This window comes from Peromyscus californicus, unplaced genomic scaffold (genome assembly GCF_007827085.1).
Source record: "Peromyscus californicus insignis strain IS unplaced genomic scaffold, ASM782708v3 Scaffold_7__1_contigs__length_154581171, whole genome shotgun sequence".
NCBI lineage: Eukaryota > Metazoa > Chordata > Mammalia > Rodentia > Cricetidae > Peromyscus > Peromyscus californicus.
In genome coordinates this window covers 106,286,945-106,300,484 of record NW_026294595.1, presented here as the reverse complement: position 1 = coordinate 106,300,484, position 13,540 = coordinate 106,286,945, and the positions used below count along the sequence as shown (strand labels likewise).

Sequence of the window (13,540 nt, the reverse complement as noted above, 5' to 3'; positions counted from 1 at the left end):
CAGCACTGTCCCTCACCCCAAGAACTGGGCATGCGCTTCTTATTTGCATGCCTTCCCTTTCTTGGGATGTTTCTAATTAAACCATCTGTTACTAAAAATAGCCCTGTAACATGAATGTGCCTAAAACAAGAAAAAGCACATCCCCATGCTGCAGCTAGCAGGGTGAGAACAGTCTGGTGTCTCTGAAAGAGGCAGGCATGCACCAGCCCCCTGGTGTAGGAAAGTAGGCAGACTGAAGGCCACCAAAAACTCAAAGTCCAGGATCTTGCCTACAGAAGCTGCCTGGTGGCCACTGAGGCCACCTCAAGAGCCTCAGGCTTTGGGGCCCCCAAAGTGTCTGTTCCAGTTTGAGCTCCCAAAAGGAGCAGCGGGAGAACAGTGATATTATTGTTATCAGTATTATTAACAATTAAATGTGTTTTTAGACAATTCTGCACATGTACACAATGCAGTACCAACCACTCTCCCCTCCCCACAAACTCCTCTCTCACATTCATGGCTATTCATTTTGTTTTGTGACCCACTGAGACTAACCAAGACTCTGTTGTGTGACCATGGCTTCAGAGTTCCTGCTGGAGCCTGGCGGGCTTGGCAGTGGAAATGACTGGACACGGCAGTCTCCCTTTCCCAGAGACTTCATAGCCAGAAGTTCAGAGCAGGGAAAACAGCAATCGAAGGAGGAACTGAACCACCCAACCCCCCACCCCCCCCACCCCGCCACACACACACACACACACACACACACACACACACACACACACACACACACACACAGTAGGGAGCTCCAAACCACACAGAGACTGGGCAAGTCAGAAGCAAGGAGATGCCTTTCCCGTCTCTAGATGTTCATCAAACGTGAAAAGAGGTGAGGAGCAGGGTCAGGTCAGGGTTTGCCAGGAGCTGCCAGGAGCTGGGAGGACCAGAATAAGGCCGCCACTGAGGATGCCCCTCCCACTTATACTCTATCTCTGCCACATCCATTTCCAAAGGGCACCGGGTGCCATCCCATGCCTACTCACCTCGTAGCATGTGGTGCCCTCAGAGCCTCTGGCTCTACACCCCTGTACTCACTACTGACAGGTACATGGCCACTGTGCCATGGTGCAGCATGTCAATCTACACACTGGGCTCTCGGGCCTGCCTCCCTGCACACAACACAGACACCCTGAGCAGCATGCTCTCCCCTATCTCCTTCACATTCCTCATTCCACACAACCTGTGCCCCCTTCCATCTCTGCCCAGCAACCCTTCCCATCTAGCCTTCTGCCGGCCCAGGTCTTCCCGGTATGGCTTCCGTTGTCAGCTGCCTCCGGGACAGGGCCACCGAACTCCCCATCTTCTGTTTCTATATCAGACTCTGAACACGCCCCAAGAATCATAAATGGGACTGCCCTGAAGCTGCCAGCCAGCCAATCAACAATGAGCAAAGAACACTGAGGCTCCCTGGCTGCCCCAGCTTTATGGGCGCTTGGATGGCACTTTCATTCTTACTGCCAAGAGACAACCTAGTTTGTGCATGAAAAGGGGAAACAAACCTCATATATGCCTTCCAGGAATGGCTCTAGGGGACAACTCTTAATGTGCTCCATAGCCCTACAAGAGGAGAAAAGGCCCGAGGGTGTCCTTGATGTCCCTTAAGTCCCAGCCTGACCACCTATCTAAACAAGTAAGTCCACAGGCTCTGTGAGGCAAACACAAACCCCTCCAGAGGTGCGACTGTGGTGGTCACACCTCTTACTTCAGTACTTGGGGGACAGGGAACTGGAGAATGAAACCCTGTCTCGACACAGAAGACAAAGCTGGGGAGAGGTCTCCGTTAGTAAAGGGCTTGCCACAAAAACATGAGGATCTCAGTTAGATCCCCTAAATCCATGTCAAAACTCCAGGCAAGGTGGTGCACGCCTGGGATTGGCAGAAACGGGAGGACCCTGAGGGCCTACTGGCCAGCCAGCCTAGCAGAATAGTTGAGTTCCAGGTTCAGTGAGAAACAGAGACCCTATCTGTTCAGAAAACAATTGAGGGAGACACCCAATGTCAGCCTCTAGCCTCTACACACACACACACACACACACACACACACACACACACACACACACACACATTAATCTAGACTGTCCACGTCACTCACATACTCCAGGTCACTGCATGTGGTCTCACTGGGTCATCATCACGGTCTCAACCCACTCAACCCATCACTGGCCAAAACACCCAACACAGGCTGTGGCTGTGGAAGCCCTGATTAGCAGCTCCATTTCAGGAACTATCCCTATTCTCTAGAACCCTGGCAAAGTCTCCCTACCCCAGGAGCATGTCTCTTATCTGGCTGCTTTCTCCAGGGTCCTCATTATTTGCAACCTGGATCAAGACAACCCCAAGACCACACAAGGAAGCCTAAACCCCTTTTCCCCTCTACCAACCTGTTGCCTAGACCTCAATCATTATACATTAATTCATACTAAAAGCTAATGACTAATCAGAAATTACACAATCTCCCCTCCTGTGACATTAGAAATGAGTCCCCACAGTTCTCGGACAGTTTGACTCTGGGTATGTCCTCCCCAACAAACACTGTCCACCCCAAGCCAGCATTCTCCATAAATGGAATGTCAGTGCAAGGGGCAAAGGAAGCTTCTGGAAAACACCCACACAGGTTGCATGATCAAACATGTATCCCAAGACCAAATTAGGAAGACTTCAGGCAGGACCAGGGTAGTGGGGGACAGAGGGTGGCCTAGAGAGGTGGCTAGGCCTGAGTGATGCTTACCAAGTCTCACGCTCTGTACACGGCCCCCGATGTGTCTGGAAGCCTCAAGCACAGTGACATCGGTGAAGCCCTGCTCGAGAAGTGCTCTAGCTGCAGCCAGGCCAGCCAAGCCTGCACCGATCACCACCACACGAGGCTGTCCCCTTCTCCGTAGACCGCGACTGAGAGGGTCATCCGCACTGTCGCCACTGGGTTCACAACTTTGCATACCGTCCGTACTCACCTTCTAGGAGCCTGTGACAAGAGGGGGGAGGGGTCAGCTCACCTGACCCAAGGGACAGTCACAGCTGCACCCCTTCCCCAAAAAACCTGATGGAGAAGAGACACCTCCCAAAAACACAAAAAGGGAGACAGGAAGGGGCAAAGAGAGATGAGAGCCAGGGAGGGAGCTGTGTCTTAGGCCCCACCAACAGGCCAGAGTAGAATCCATCAACCCCACCCTCAAATCTCTTAAGCTCTGCCTGTTCCCTGTCCACAGGCCCTAAAGTGGAGACAAGAGGTGACCTGAGGAGAGATGACCAAAGAGGCCAAAGTCAGGACACTGACACTGACGATTTGTTCAACTCAACATGGCTGCTCTTTGTGCCCACCCCAGGCTGCTCGAACAGGTATCGGGGCGCTCACACCTACGAGGGATCCTTGCACAGTCCTCATACTGCCCACACCAGTCCAGAACACATGCACACACAGCACCGGGCTCTGTCCCCATCTCCCACCTGGCTCTTCCCTGGGACTCTCTATCCCCTTATACCTTTCGCCTCCTTGCCTTTCTGTTGGCCTTCTGAGTCCTGGTGAGGTGGCGATGTGGTGGGAGAGACAGTCTTCACCTCCCCACTCCTCTAGAAAGCGCTGGTGTCCAACAAGCCTTGCTATTCTGGGTAGGTCCTTTTCCCATCCACCCAGCCCCCCAGTCACCACAAAAGAGCAATGAACCCAGGAAACACTGAACTGTGAAGACCCACAGCACCAGAGGCCAGACATCAAATTGACAGTTATGCTCTGCCAGCTTACTTAAAGACGCCAGACTTTGGGCAGCTGGTAACACAGGGGAGAAAGGAGGTGACCCACGGCTGGAATACACTAGTCCTCTATTCCCAGAACGAGTGGGGTGGTGTGGAGGTATCTGAGGACCACCATGTAGGAGATATTCAGCTCATTTCCCATCTCTTACATTCCCTAACTCAAGCGACTTGAAAAGTCCAGTTGTCTTGGCTAAGGTTTGAGGCGCAGATGTTGCAGAATTTAATAGTACCAAGACCCAGCAAGAAATAAATGCAGGTGGATGAAAGCTACTGGGCAACAACCAAGAAGCAAATAAAACCCTGTCACCCACACCCATGAAGCAAACATGACCTTTCCCAGACACAGTAATCCACTTTTAAGAATCCACCAGAGATGCAGGGCACATCCCACCACATAGACATGTCAAAGAAATTTATACCTTTATCCCACTGACTAAATCCAGAAAGAACCCAAAGGCAATGGGAACAGATGCATGAGCTACACACTGCCCTCGTCCCATGCCATACTCAGCAACTACAGAGCCAAGCTGCTGTGCCCTCCACAGACATGAGACTGAGCCAGAGGCCAGATACCCAGCGGCAGCACATACTGTACAGGTCCATTTATATAAAGTTCAGGGAGAGGCAAGCAATCTGATGAGGGGATTAAGGGAGAGGGAGAGGGAGAGAGAAGGGCAGGAGTGGGCTTCCTGCAGGGAGGGAACAGATCTACCTTGATCTGATTGGAGGTTACACAGCATGTCAAGACATGCCAACTTCCAGCTGAGGTTTCCATTTTCCTTGGGACATTGTTCTCGAACACTTGGAGGTTCAGCAAAGTAAGTATGGCTTGGTGTTTTGTTTTGTTTTTCCTAAATATGCTCAGGCTAAGAGGCTGCTTCTCCCCAACTTATTCCGTATGATGCCTGGGCCCAGAAAGAAATGCTCCCTCCCCTATGGCACCTCCTACCCCACTCCCAGACTCAGACTGGCCAAGTCAGGTAGACCAGGTTTCCTAGGCTGCAGGCAGGTGGCGCTCGAGGCCCAGACTCCCTCTCAGGCAATCCTAGCTTTGCCAGAGGATGAGGTGGGCGCAGGCCTTTCCTGCCTCCTCCTCCCCTACCCTCTTCCCCTTCTCCTCGGTCCCCACCCTCCAGGGAACATGCCAAGCAGGGCTGGCTGGACTCTCTCCCTCCCTTCCCCTCTGCTCTCGCCCAGGTTCCTGAGCACTAAATTTAGAGGTGAGGATGTGGCAGATTGCACGCGCTGGCAGGGTCAGCTGCGATGCCACCGGAAGTCTGCCAGCCACCGCCGCCGCCGCCGCCGCCGCTGCTGTGACAAGCTAGTAAATACGCGGCGCGCTGTGGAGGGCCTGCGTCAGCTGTAATGACGCCAGGGTGTTCGGGCATCGGGTGAGACGTGACACCGCTCCGTGCCCCAACCCATCCTCTGCAACAAGAGTGGGGATTCCCCTTTCCGTCACCCCTGCCCCAGGGGCACCCCAAGGGTGGGAAGGCGGCAGTGTTTGTAAAGCTTACTGGTGGAGCCACATCTTGAAATGCTACTGTGCTGAGCAGGTGTAACAGGGATTAAACTGGAGTTCCCACACTGACTGCGGCCACACACACCTGTAATTCTAGTACCGTGAAGGCTAAGGCAAGAAGACCATGAGGTTCAAGCTAGCCTGGGCTATAAGGCAAAACATTACCAAAAAAAAAAAAAAAAAGAAAAAACAAAAACCGGAGTGTCCTGCTTATCGCTAAGGCACCATCTCAAAAAACCAGAAGTCCAGCTGACCTTTCTTCTCCTAGGCTTGGCTGGCAGCCCCTCACAACACTGTTGTGACAGTCAAATAGTATTCGGCTGTCACAGACTGTCAGCATTTAAGGACCCCACACTGAAGGATCAGTTGCTATAGGTACATTATGAAAGGATTCTGGAATGGACCACAGGCCATCTTAAAGATGACTACAGAAATAGTCCTCAGCCCCCAACACCAAATCTCAGAGACCTTGAGCATGGGCATCATCAGGTGGACACGGCGCAGGAAAGCCGAGGCCCTGTGGGTCCCGTGCACCACTAACTCACCTTCACAGCTAAACCCACAGTCGTGGTCTTCCAGAAGCCTTGTCCCAGGTCAGTTCCATCCACCCTTGTCACCCACAAGGAGCCAGAGGCACCACACACATAGCCACAGAAAGCAGAGCAACGTCGTCTACCACGGCCCCCTTGACACCCCGTGTCCATCCCCCAAGGTCCGGCTGAAAACTACGAGACGGGACGGCATGTCCAGAAAGTCTGCTGTGGTGGCCCAATGGAACAGGCTGCGGCTGTTGTCTTGTTTCCTGTTAGTTCCTATCATTTTTCCCCTCTGGGATTTTGGGGGGTTTTGTAGCTTTGAGAAAGAGAGAGAGAGACAGAGACAGAGAGAGACAGACAGAGACAGAGAGACAGACACCATCTTATTGGGGAAGAACCATTGAAATGGCCCTTGGTGCGTGCCCGCTGTCCTCTCCCGCCTTGGTCTGTATGCACAGGAGAACAGAACGCCCTGTACTTGCCCACAGATAAAGGAATGAAGGGAAAGTGCTGCCTCAGCCAGGCGGTGGAGGAGGAGGAGGAGCTGAGGAGACACAGAACAATAGACACTGGCCTTCTTGCTCTGGCCTCCATGGTAAAGCGGGGTGGGGGTCTAGGGCTTCCTGCCCAGCATCCATGTCCCCAAGCAGGCCAAGCCCCAAAGCTTCAAGAAATCAAGTCAGCCAGAGCATAAGTGCCCCCCTTCAAAACACCCCGTGGCCTCCTGACACCACTTCCCTGGCCACAGGCCACAGCTTCCTACTGCTGCCCAGTGCCAGCACCACCTCCACACCATCCTGCTGAGCCCCTCCCAGAAATGCCCAGAACTCAACGAAGGCAGCACACATCTTCCTGGACTCATCCCTCAACAGCCCAGGGTCAGAGCTGTAGGTGTCCTTGGAAGAAGACCCCCTTTATCCATTGTGTCAAGCCATGATCACTCCTACAACCCAAACACTATGGCCTCTACCTGCAACGTTCTCAGGGACCCTCCGGCTTCCTCCCTCTTGAGTCTCACCTGTACCCAGTCTCAGTCTCTAAATCACCCTCTAAATCAGCGGTTCTCGACCTCCCTAATGCTGTGACCCTTTAATACAGTTCCTCATGTTGTAGTGACCCCCAATCATAAAATTATTTTCGTTGCTAATTCATAACTGTAATTTTACTACTGTTATGAATTGAAATGTAAATATCTGTATTTTCTGATAGTCTTAGGTGACCCCTGTGAAAGAGTCATTTGGCAACCCTGGGGGTCACAACCCACAGGTTGAGAACCACTGCTTTAAAGGATGACTGGCTGGACCTCAGTAATATGACCAGAGAATACAATGCAGCAACTCATTTTGAGTGTCTACTCCACACCAAACACAGAAAGCCCTTTATCCTCTGGTGCTGCTGGCCTCAGTTCTCCAAGATACTCCCCTCCACACACAACATAAATCCCAAACTACAAAGCCTTGGGCTTCCCCAGCCCACCTAATGGCCCAAGGGAAACTTTTTCCTTGCCAAACATCAGAACAGCTGCCTCTGGTTCTAACCCGCACAGTCCTCATTGGGACTTAGGAGCTGTGCCATCATTTCCCAAAGCGACTGTGAACTGCAGGCCCCACATACTGGCTCTTAAATACAACAGCCATCAAATGGCTCCCAGAGCACAAATGTCTCACTAGGGACCTCTTACTGCCTGGTATCTCAGGACTGAGGCTGCAGCCTCCCTGTGGCTGAGCAAGGCCAGATTCCAGGCTGGACTGGTAGTTCTCCAGCAAGTGAGCATGGTCAGCAGCCCAGCCAGTGTAGACACCCCTTGCTCTTCAACACCGGGGCCAACTCTGCCTCTCACACTCATCCACAGGCCACTGCTCCCCAGCTGTAGTTACTGCCGAAAATACGATTCCACCAGCGAACGCCTCCCAACCTTTCAAAGACACAAAAAACACTCTACCCATCCTGGACCCTCTGAACACAAGTTACTCCCTAGGGTGCCTGGGATGCTGTTCTTCCCTCAGGTCACCTCAGTCTGGATTTCTTCATCTGCTGCCTGCAGAAGAGTAAGGCTCCAAGGTCACCAGTCTTCTCCTCCCTTCATCTCCTTTAGAGTCTAGGACCACACCAGCTGAAGCCCTCCAAACTAGGTCATTGCTTCTAACCAGCATCCTCCTACCCAGGACTCAGGCTACCTTCCCTCAACTGCAGGAGACAGAGTACCCGGCCCCTCCTCAACCAGCCCTGGGGACCTCATGACTCTCTCCCAACAGGTAGGACTAGTGGCCTGGGGCAGTAACAGTTTCATCTTCCCTATAGGGATACTCTTTCCAAGCTTCTAGCAGGAAGAAAGGGAGAAGGAAGGAAGTGGGGGGCAGGGGGAGACAGACTGGTCCAGGAGAACATCTTTGGGCTGTCCCGCAGGTCTGCAGAGGGATTTGGAGTCTTGAGACCCCCTAGACAATGCAATTATTCTTCTAAGGTAAAAAAAGAAAGAAAGGGGGGAAAAAACCCTCCCAGAAATCCCACACCAGCTGCCTTGCTGTGCTGGCAAACAAAGGGCTCTGTGTCTGTGCGAGCCTCCTCCCACCCTCCAGTCGGGGGCAGGCTGCCCCAGCCTCCCAGCCAGACCCTTCCCAGCCTTCTTGCCCAGGCCACAATGAGTACACTGCGCAGCACCACCAAACCAGAAGGGCCAGGCCAATGGACAGGAATAGCAGGAATAGAGGTGTGAACACTGGGCAGAACAGGGCAGTCCAACTCTGCAGCCTACTTGCTTGCTAAGTAATCCCTAGGCTAGGGGCCTGCCTTTCTCTAGGCCCCACTTGGCCAACACTTCTGAACTCACCCCAAGAGCATCACATATGCTCCCACTTCCTGGGGTCACGTGGCTCAGTCCCATCAGACACCTCCCCGTCTTCAAGCTTCTCTGTCGGGTATTGTGTGTGTGTGTGTGTGTGTGTGTGTGTGTGTGTGTGTGTGTGTGTGTGTGTGCTGGGGGGGGGGGGGTTGTCTACCTGCCTGTGGACTGCTGGGAGAAGGGCACAAGCACAGAACAGACGTGTGGCCACCTGTAAGTGCTACCTCACAAGAAAGGTCAAGGGAGGAGGGTCCCCAAAGGACTGTTAGAGAGGGTGGAGTCACCCTCCAAGATCCCAAAGCTCCACTACATGTAAAGGAACCCAAAGTTTTGTCTTAGCTCAGAGCCCAGCATCAGCCGTGGCCCCAACCCAACGGAACCCTGACCCTGGTGTCAATCAAATGCCCACAACTTGACTCCCAGCCCAATCTCGACTGGGTCTGAGCCCCTCAGCCCTGACTGCCTGACCACCCTTCCCCGATTCCATGGTCATTAGGCGACTCCAAGTCCACAACAGGGAAACAGTAGAGGGACCTCATTTCCCAGACCACCAGCAGCCCTGATGACAACCAAGGCCCTAGCTTCCTCCTGGTGCCTGGCTTCTCTCCAAGCACTGTGCCTTTGTTATGCACCTCTCTTCCCTCAAAATGTAGTTCTGAAAAGGACAACTTCAAAAAGCTGCTTGTGTCCCTGTTTCAGAGTAGAGGAGGGGAGCCAGCACTCTTGGCAGCCCTTGACTGGCAACACACACACACACACACACACACACACACACACACACACACACACACCTCTCTCATGGAAGGAGTGGGTGGGAGTGGGCGGTACACTGGGAGGGGTGAGCACCCTGGGCTAGACTCAATTTCCTGCTACACTGCAAAGCAGAACAGACATAAGGCACTTTATAGCGCCCTGAACGGGCTGACCCAATAAGAAGTCTAGCTGGGGGATCGCCAAGGAAAGAGCTCTCTTTCTCACTTACAAGCACAAATAGTCCCCTCCTACAAGACAACTTTAGCACCACAGTCTTCACGGATGTCCTGAGACGTGATCACCAACTTCTCAACGTCAGTAATTTGAATTTCCATCACTTACTGGGGGGGTGACAGGTTAGTTGGCTTTTGGATTTTTGTTAACTTGACACAAGCTAGAGTTGTCTGTGAAGAGGAACCTTGCCTATAGGCAAGTCTGTAAGGCATTTTCTTGATTAAGGATGTGGGAGGGGAGGGCCCAGCCCATTGTGGTCCTATCCCTAGACAAGTGGTCCTGGGTTCTGTAAGAAAGCAGGCTGAGCAAGCATGAGAAGCAAGCCAGTAAGCAGCATCCCTCCATGGCCTCTGCACAGCTCCTGCCTACAGTTCCTTCCTTGGCTTTCTTCCATGGACTGTAACTCAGAACATGTAAGCCAAATAAACCCTCTCTTCCTCAGGTTAATTTTTGGTCAGTGTTTTATCACAGCAACAGAAGCCTAAGACAGGGGACCTCATCAGTAAAATGGGTTATGTGACAATGCACACAGAGGCCTAGAGCCGAGCACACATAGCAGCATATTTCTTTATTCTCCCACAGGCCCCCACCTGTACATAGTGGGAGTCACCAAAGAGAAGACTGAACCAGGTGAAAAGATGTAGGTGGAGCTTGGAGGAAGAAGCCCACCCAGGAAGGGTCACCGGCCTTTTAAGTAATCTCACATTAAGTAATTTCAAAGCAGGAATGTGAAGCCTGACAGAGCTACCCACCCCATGGAGACATTCCCATTGTCTTGTGGTAAGACAGAGAACATGTTAGCAGAGAAGGGTCAGCCCATATCCCACCTGCTGCTGGTGCTTGGACCTACCAGGCCAGAATGCATGAGCACTGCCTCCCAAGAGCCCCTTCCGGTACCCACACCCTAGCATAGCCCTCTCCGCTTCACCTGACCTCTGCAGCTAAGAGGATATTGCAGAACAGCTCAACTGCATCCCCATTCCTGACTCACAGATGAGCTACAAGTGATGATTTCACTGTTTTAAAACTACTAGCGTTGAGGTAATTTATTGCCCAGAAATAGATAATAATCTTCAGTTTCCTATCCAGGAAGCCTTGAGGGGGAGGGAGATCCCCGGGTAACACCTCCGTCACTCAGGAGCTCCATCCCCTCCTTTCTGAAAAGCAGAACTAGAAACCAGGCCCACTGACAGGTACATCACATTCCCCAGGAGACGTCTACAAACACCTACACTCACACCACCTCATTTAAGTCAGACTCTATGGAATGGAGCCCAAGCATTAGACTCCTCTGTGAAGTTATTTCAGGTGCAGGCTCCAGCTGCAGAGACTGCAGGGAACTGATGCTGTATCGGAGGAGGAGGCTGACGAAGCTGAGGCCAGATCGTGGCCAAAGTCCCCCTTTATGCTGTCACTGGCTTCCAAAGTCCTCTGCAGTCCAGGTCTGAATACACCTCAAGCCGTGCGTGTCCTTACCATCATACTCACCCACATCTTCTTCCCCTTCCTCTGCAGCCTCTGCAGAAACTCTTCCCCTTGCAGGAGAGACCCCAGGACACAGGGCTGGGGTCTAACTGAACAAGCTTGAAAAGACTTTTCTCGTCCCTGAAGTGGGAACAGCCATCACACGTGCCCTGGTCTGGGTCCTATGCTCCCAGTCAGAAATAGTCAGTGAGATCTACTTTTGCATGTTTTGTCTCCCACAAGATGCAGCCTTGCCTGGTACTGCATTTGACCCTGTTCCTCAGAGCATCAAATTATAGAGACAGGACAGCCCTGAGGCTCACAGCTGGGTAACTCAAAGGTACAACAGGGAGCTAAGATCCTGATTGTGGAACCTAATACAGTCTGGGAAGGAGTCAGTTCCGGTCCCAGACGGTGGTGCTTAGAGGCACAGCTGATGAGAATAACACGCCACATGAGATCAAGGTGCTCCCACCCCACCCCGCCTACACCCCGTCCTCCCTACCAAAGGTCTCCTGCTGAGCCCTGAAGTCCCAGGTCCCAGAGGCATTCACCTCACCTTCCTGCCATGCCCAAAGAGTTGGGAATAGACATCTCAGCAGGAGCAGGGAGGATGCATCCCACCTTCTCCTCCAAAGGGAAGGAGTCACACAACCAACAGCATACAGGCATCCCAGTCTCCACAGGCCATGCATGTCCCAGTGGCGTGGAGTCTGGGTAGGCACAGGGCACATGGGTAGGATGTGAGTTTCTTACTAAATCACGGGGGCATTCTAGGCCTGGGCTGGGCAGATCTGAAGAGACCGGACAGCATACACAAAGCGTGAGAGAAATCCACGTTGAACCAGAGCCGGGTGGTAGGGACAAACCTTTTATTCATTGAGCAGGTTTTAATGAGTGCTACTCTGTGGCAGCCCTGGGCACCAGGAATACAGAAAAGCCAGAGCTGCCCCCTTAAGAACCTGATAGGTCAGAGCTCACGAGAGCCACAAAGAAAGAAGTTGGGGTGGGGGACAGGGAAGGCACTGGCTCAGAGGAAGTGAGAATGCTGTGTGGACCTCCCGGAACTTACAAAGAGGCAGGATGTGGAGCCAAGGCAAGGCTCAAGTCACAAGCGTGACTTCAGCGGCCAGTCATGACACAGCTGGGATAAACCCAGACTAGTTCTTTGTCATCTAGCTGACCCTTTTACCCCTCATGCTAAGTCTAGGGTGTGGGAAAGATCAAAACCTACCCAAGACCAAATACCATGATGCAGGCCCCAGGGGGTGAGGGGTGAAGCCTGGGCTCTGTTCTCCTGCCAGGGTCATCACCAGAGGTGAACAGGCTTCTGCAGGTCACAGCCCCTAGCACACCCCCCAGACACAGTAGAACTGCACCGGGCATCACCCGCACTGACGAGGCACCACCTACATCAAGAGGCAAATGCACCCAGCATCACCTGCAGACACAGGCCAATCCACCCCGGATGTGAGTCATCACGCCCAGGGCCAGCTGCAACAGAGATCTACCCTTGGTGACTACTGAAAGACGGGCACCTAGGAGGTGTCAGCTGGCCGACGAAGGAGTGGCTTCCCCATGGGCTTCTCTCCTCTCCCTTCCCACACACTGGCCACAGCTCTAGGCGAAGCAGAGCAGCACAGTCAGCACTTTCGGCTGGCTCTTTCAAAACCACTTGCAAGAACTGAGGCTGTGAACACAGCTCAGCCACTCAGCTCCGCTTCCCCCGCCCCCCCCCCCCCCGCGCCCCACCATCCCTCAGTGGCCCTCGTGACTCTGCACAAAGCCCAACTGTGCCTGACAGTAGACCCGGTGGGGGGTGGGGGTCCTCCAGCAAGCCTGTCCTCTCTCCTGGGTCACAGAGCCTCCACTTCACCCAGCATGAGACTTGTGCTCCTTGCATGCAAAGGAACCCTTCAGCCCCACAAGGGCAGAGATGTCTAAGGTCTGCTGGATCTGGGGAGCATTTGCAAGGAGGGAGTCCTTGTCTTCAATAAACTCCTTTCTAGCAAAACTACCACTCAAAGGTCCCCCCATTACAGCACAAATAACAAAGCCGAGGTACACGATCTCAAAAAGCATTTGCATTAACAAAAGAACCCCCCCCAGTCCAACAACAGAAGAACACCAGAGCAGACAGACAGACTGCTGTTTGATTTTCCAGTTCTGTACCAAGCTCTGGGCTGGGCTTTCCATTCACTACATCCCTCATGCTCCCAAGCATCCTGCCCACCCGCTGAACAGATGAGGGAACAGGTGAAGAAGGCTGAAGAGTGCAGATGGAGGCCGCAGCAGGGTCAGCCTCTGCTCAGTCTTTACTCTGGCACCCCCACCAGGGCAGCAGTCCCAGGCTTGGGGGCACTTCTCTTGTCCTACCCTGCTCCACAGACTGACACCGTACAC

At 53.0% G+C, this 13,540-nt stretch overlaps 2 protein-coding genes across 4 annotated transcripts in view; one reads left to right on the top strand and one right to left on the bottom strand.

Moving 5' to 3' along the window:
* The window catches only part of Adra1d (adrenoceptor alpha 1D), a 60,294-nt gene extending 54,447 nt beyond the window's left edge, over positions 1-5,847 (top strand). Inside the window, exons 2-3 of the mRNA XM_052722434.1 lie at positions 3,243-3,372; positions 4,984-5,847. Coding sequence (XP_052578394.1) covers positions 3,243-3,372; positions 4,984-5,152 — 299 coding nt within the window. The 3' untranslated portion in view covers positions 5,153-5,847. The remainder of the gene's footprint in view (positions 1-3,242; positions 3,373-4,983) is intronic.
* Smox (spermine oxidase) overlaps positions 1-13,540 on the bottom strand; it is a 34,505-nt gene that overhangs the window by 10,912 nt on the left and 10,053 nt on the right. For all 3 annotated transcript variants that reach the window (XM_052722438.1, XM_052722437.1, XM_052722436.1), the window contains exon 2: positions 2,765-2,998. In XM_052722438.1, the coding sequence (XP_052578398.1) occupies positions 2,765-2,972 (208 nt within the window). In that variant the 5' untranslated portion in view covers positions 2,973-2,998. The remainder of the gene's footprint in view (positions 1-2,764; positions 2,999-13,540) is intronic.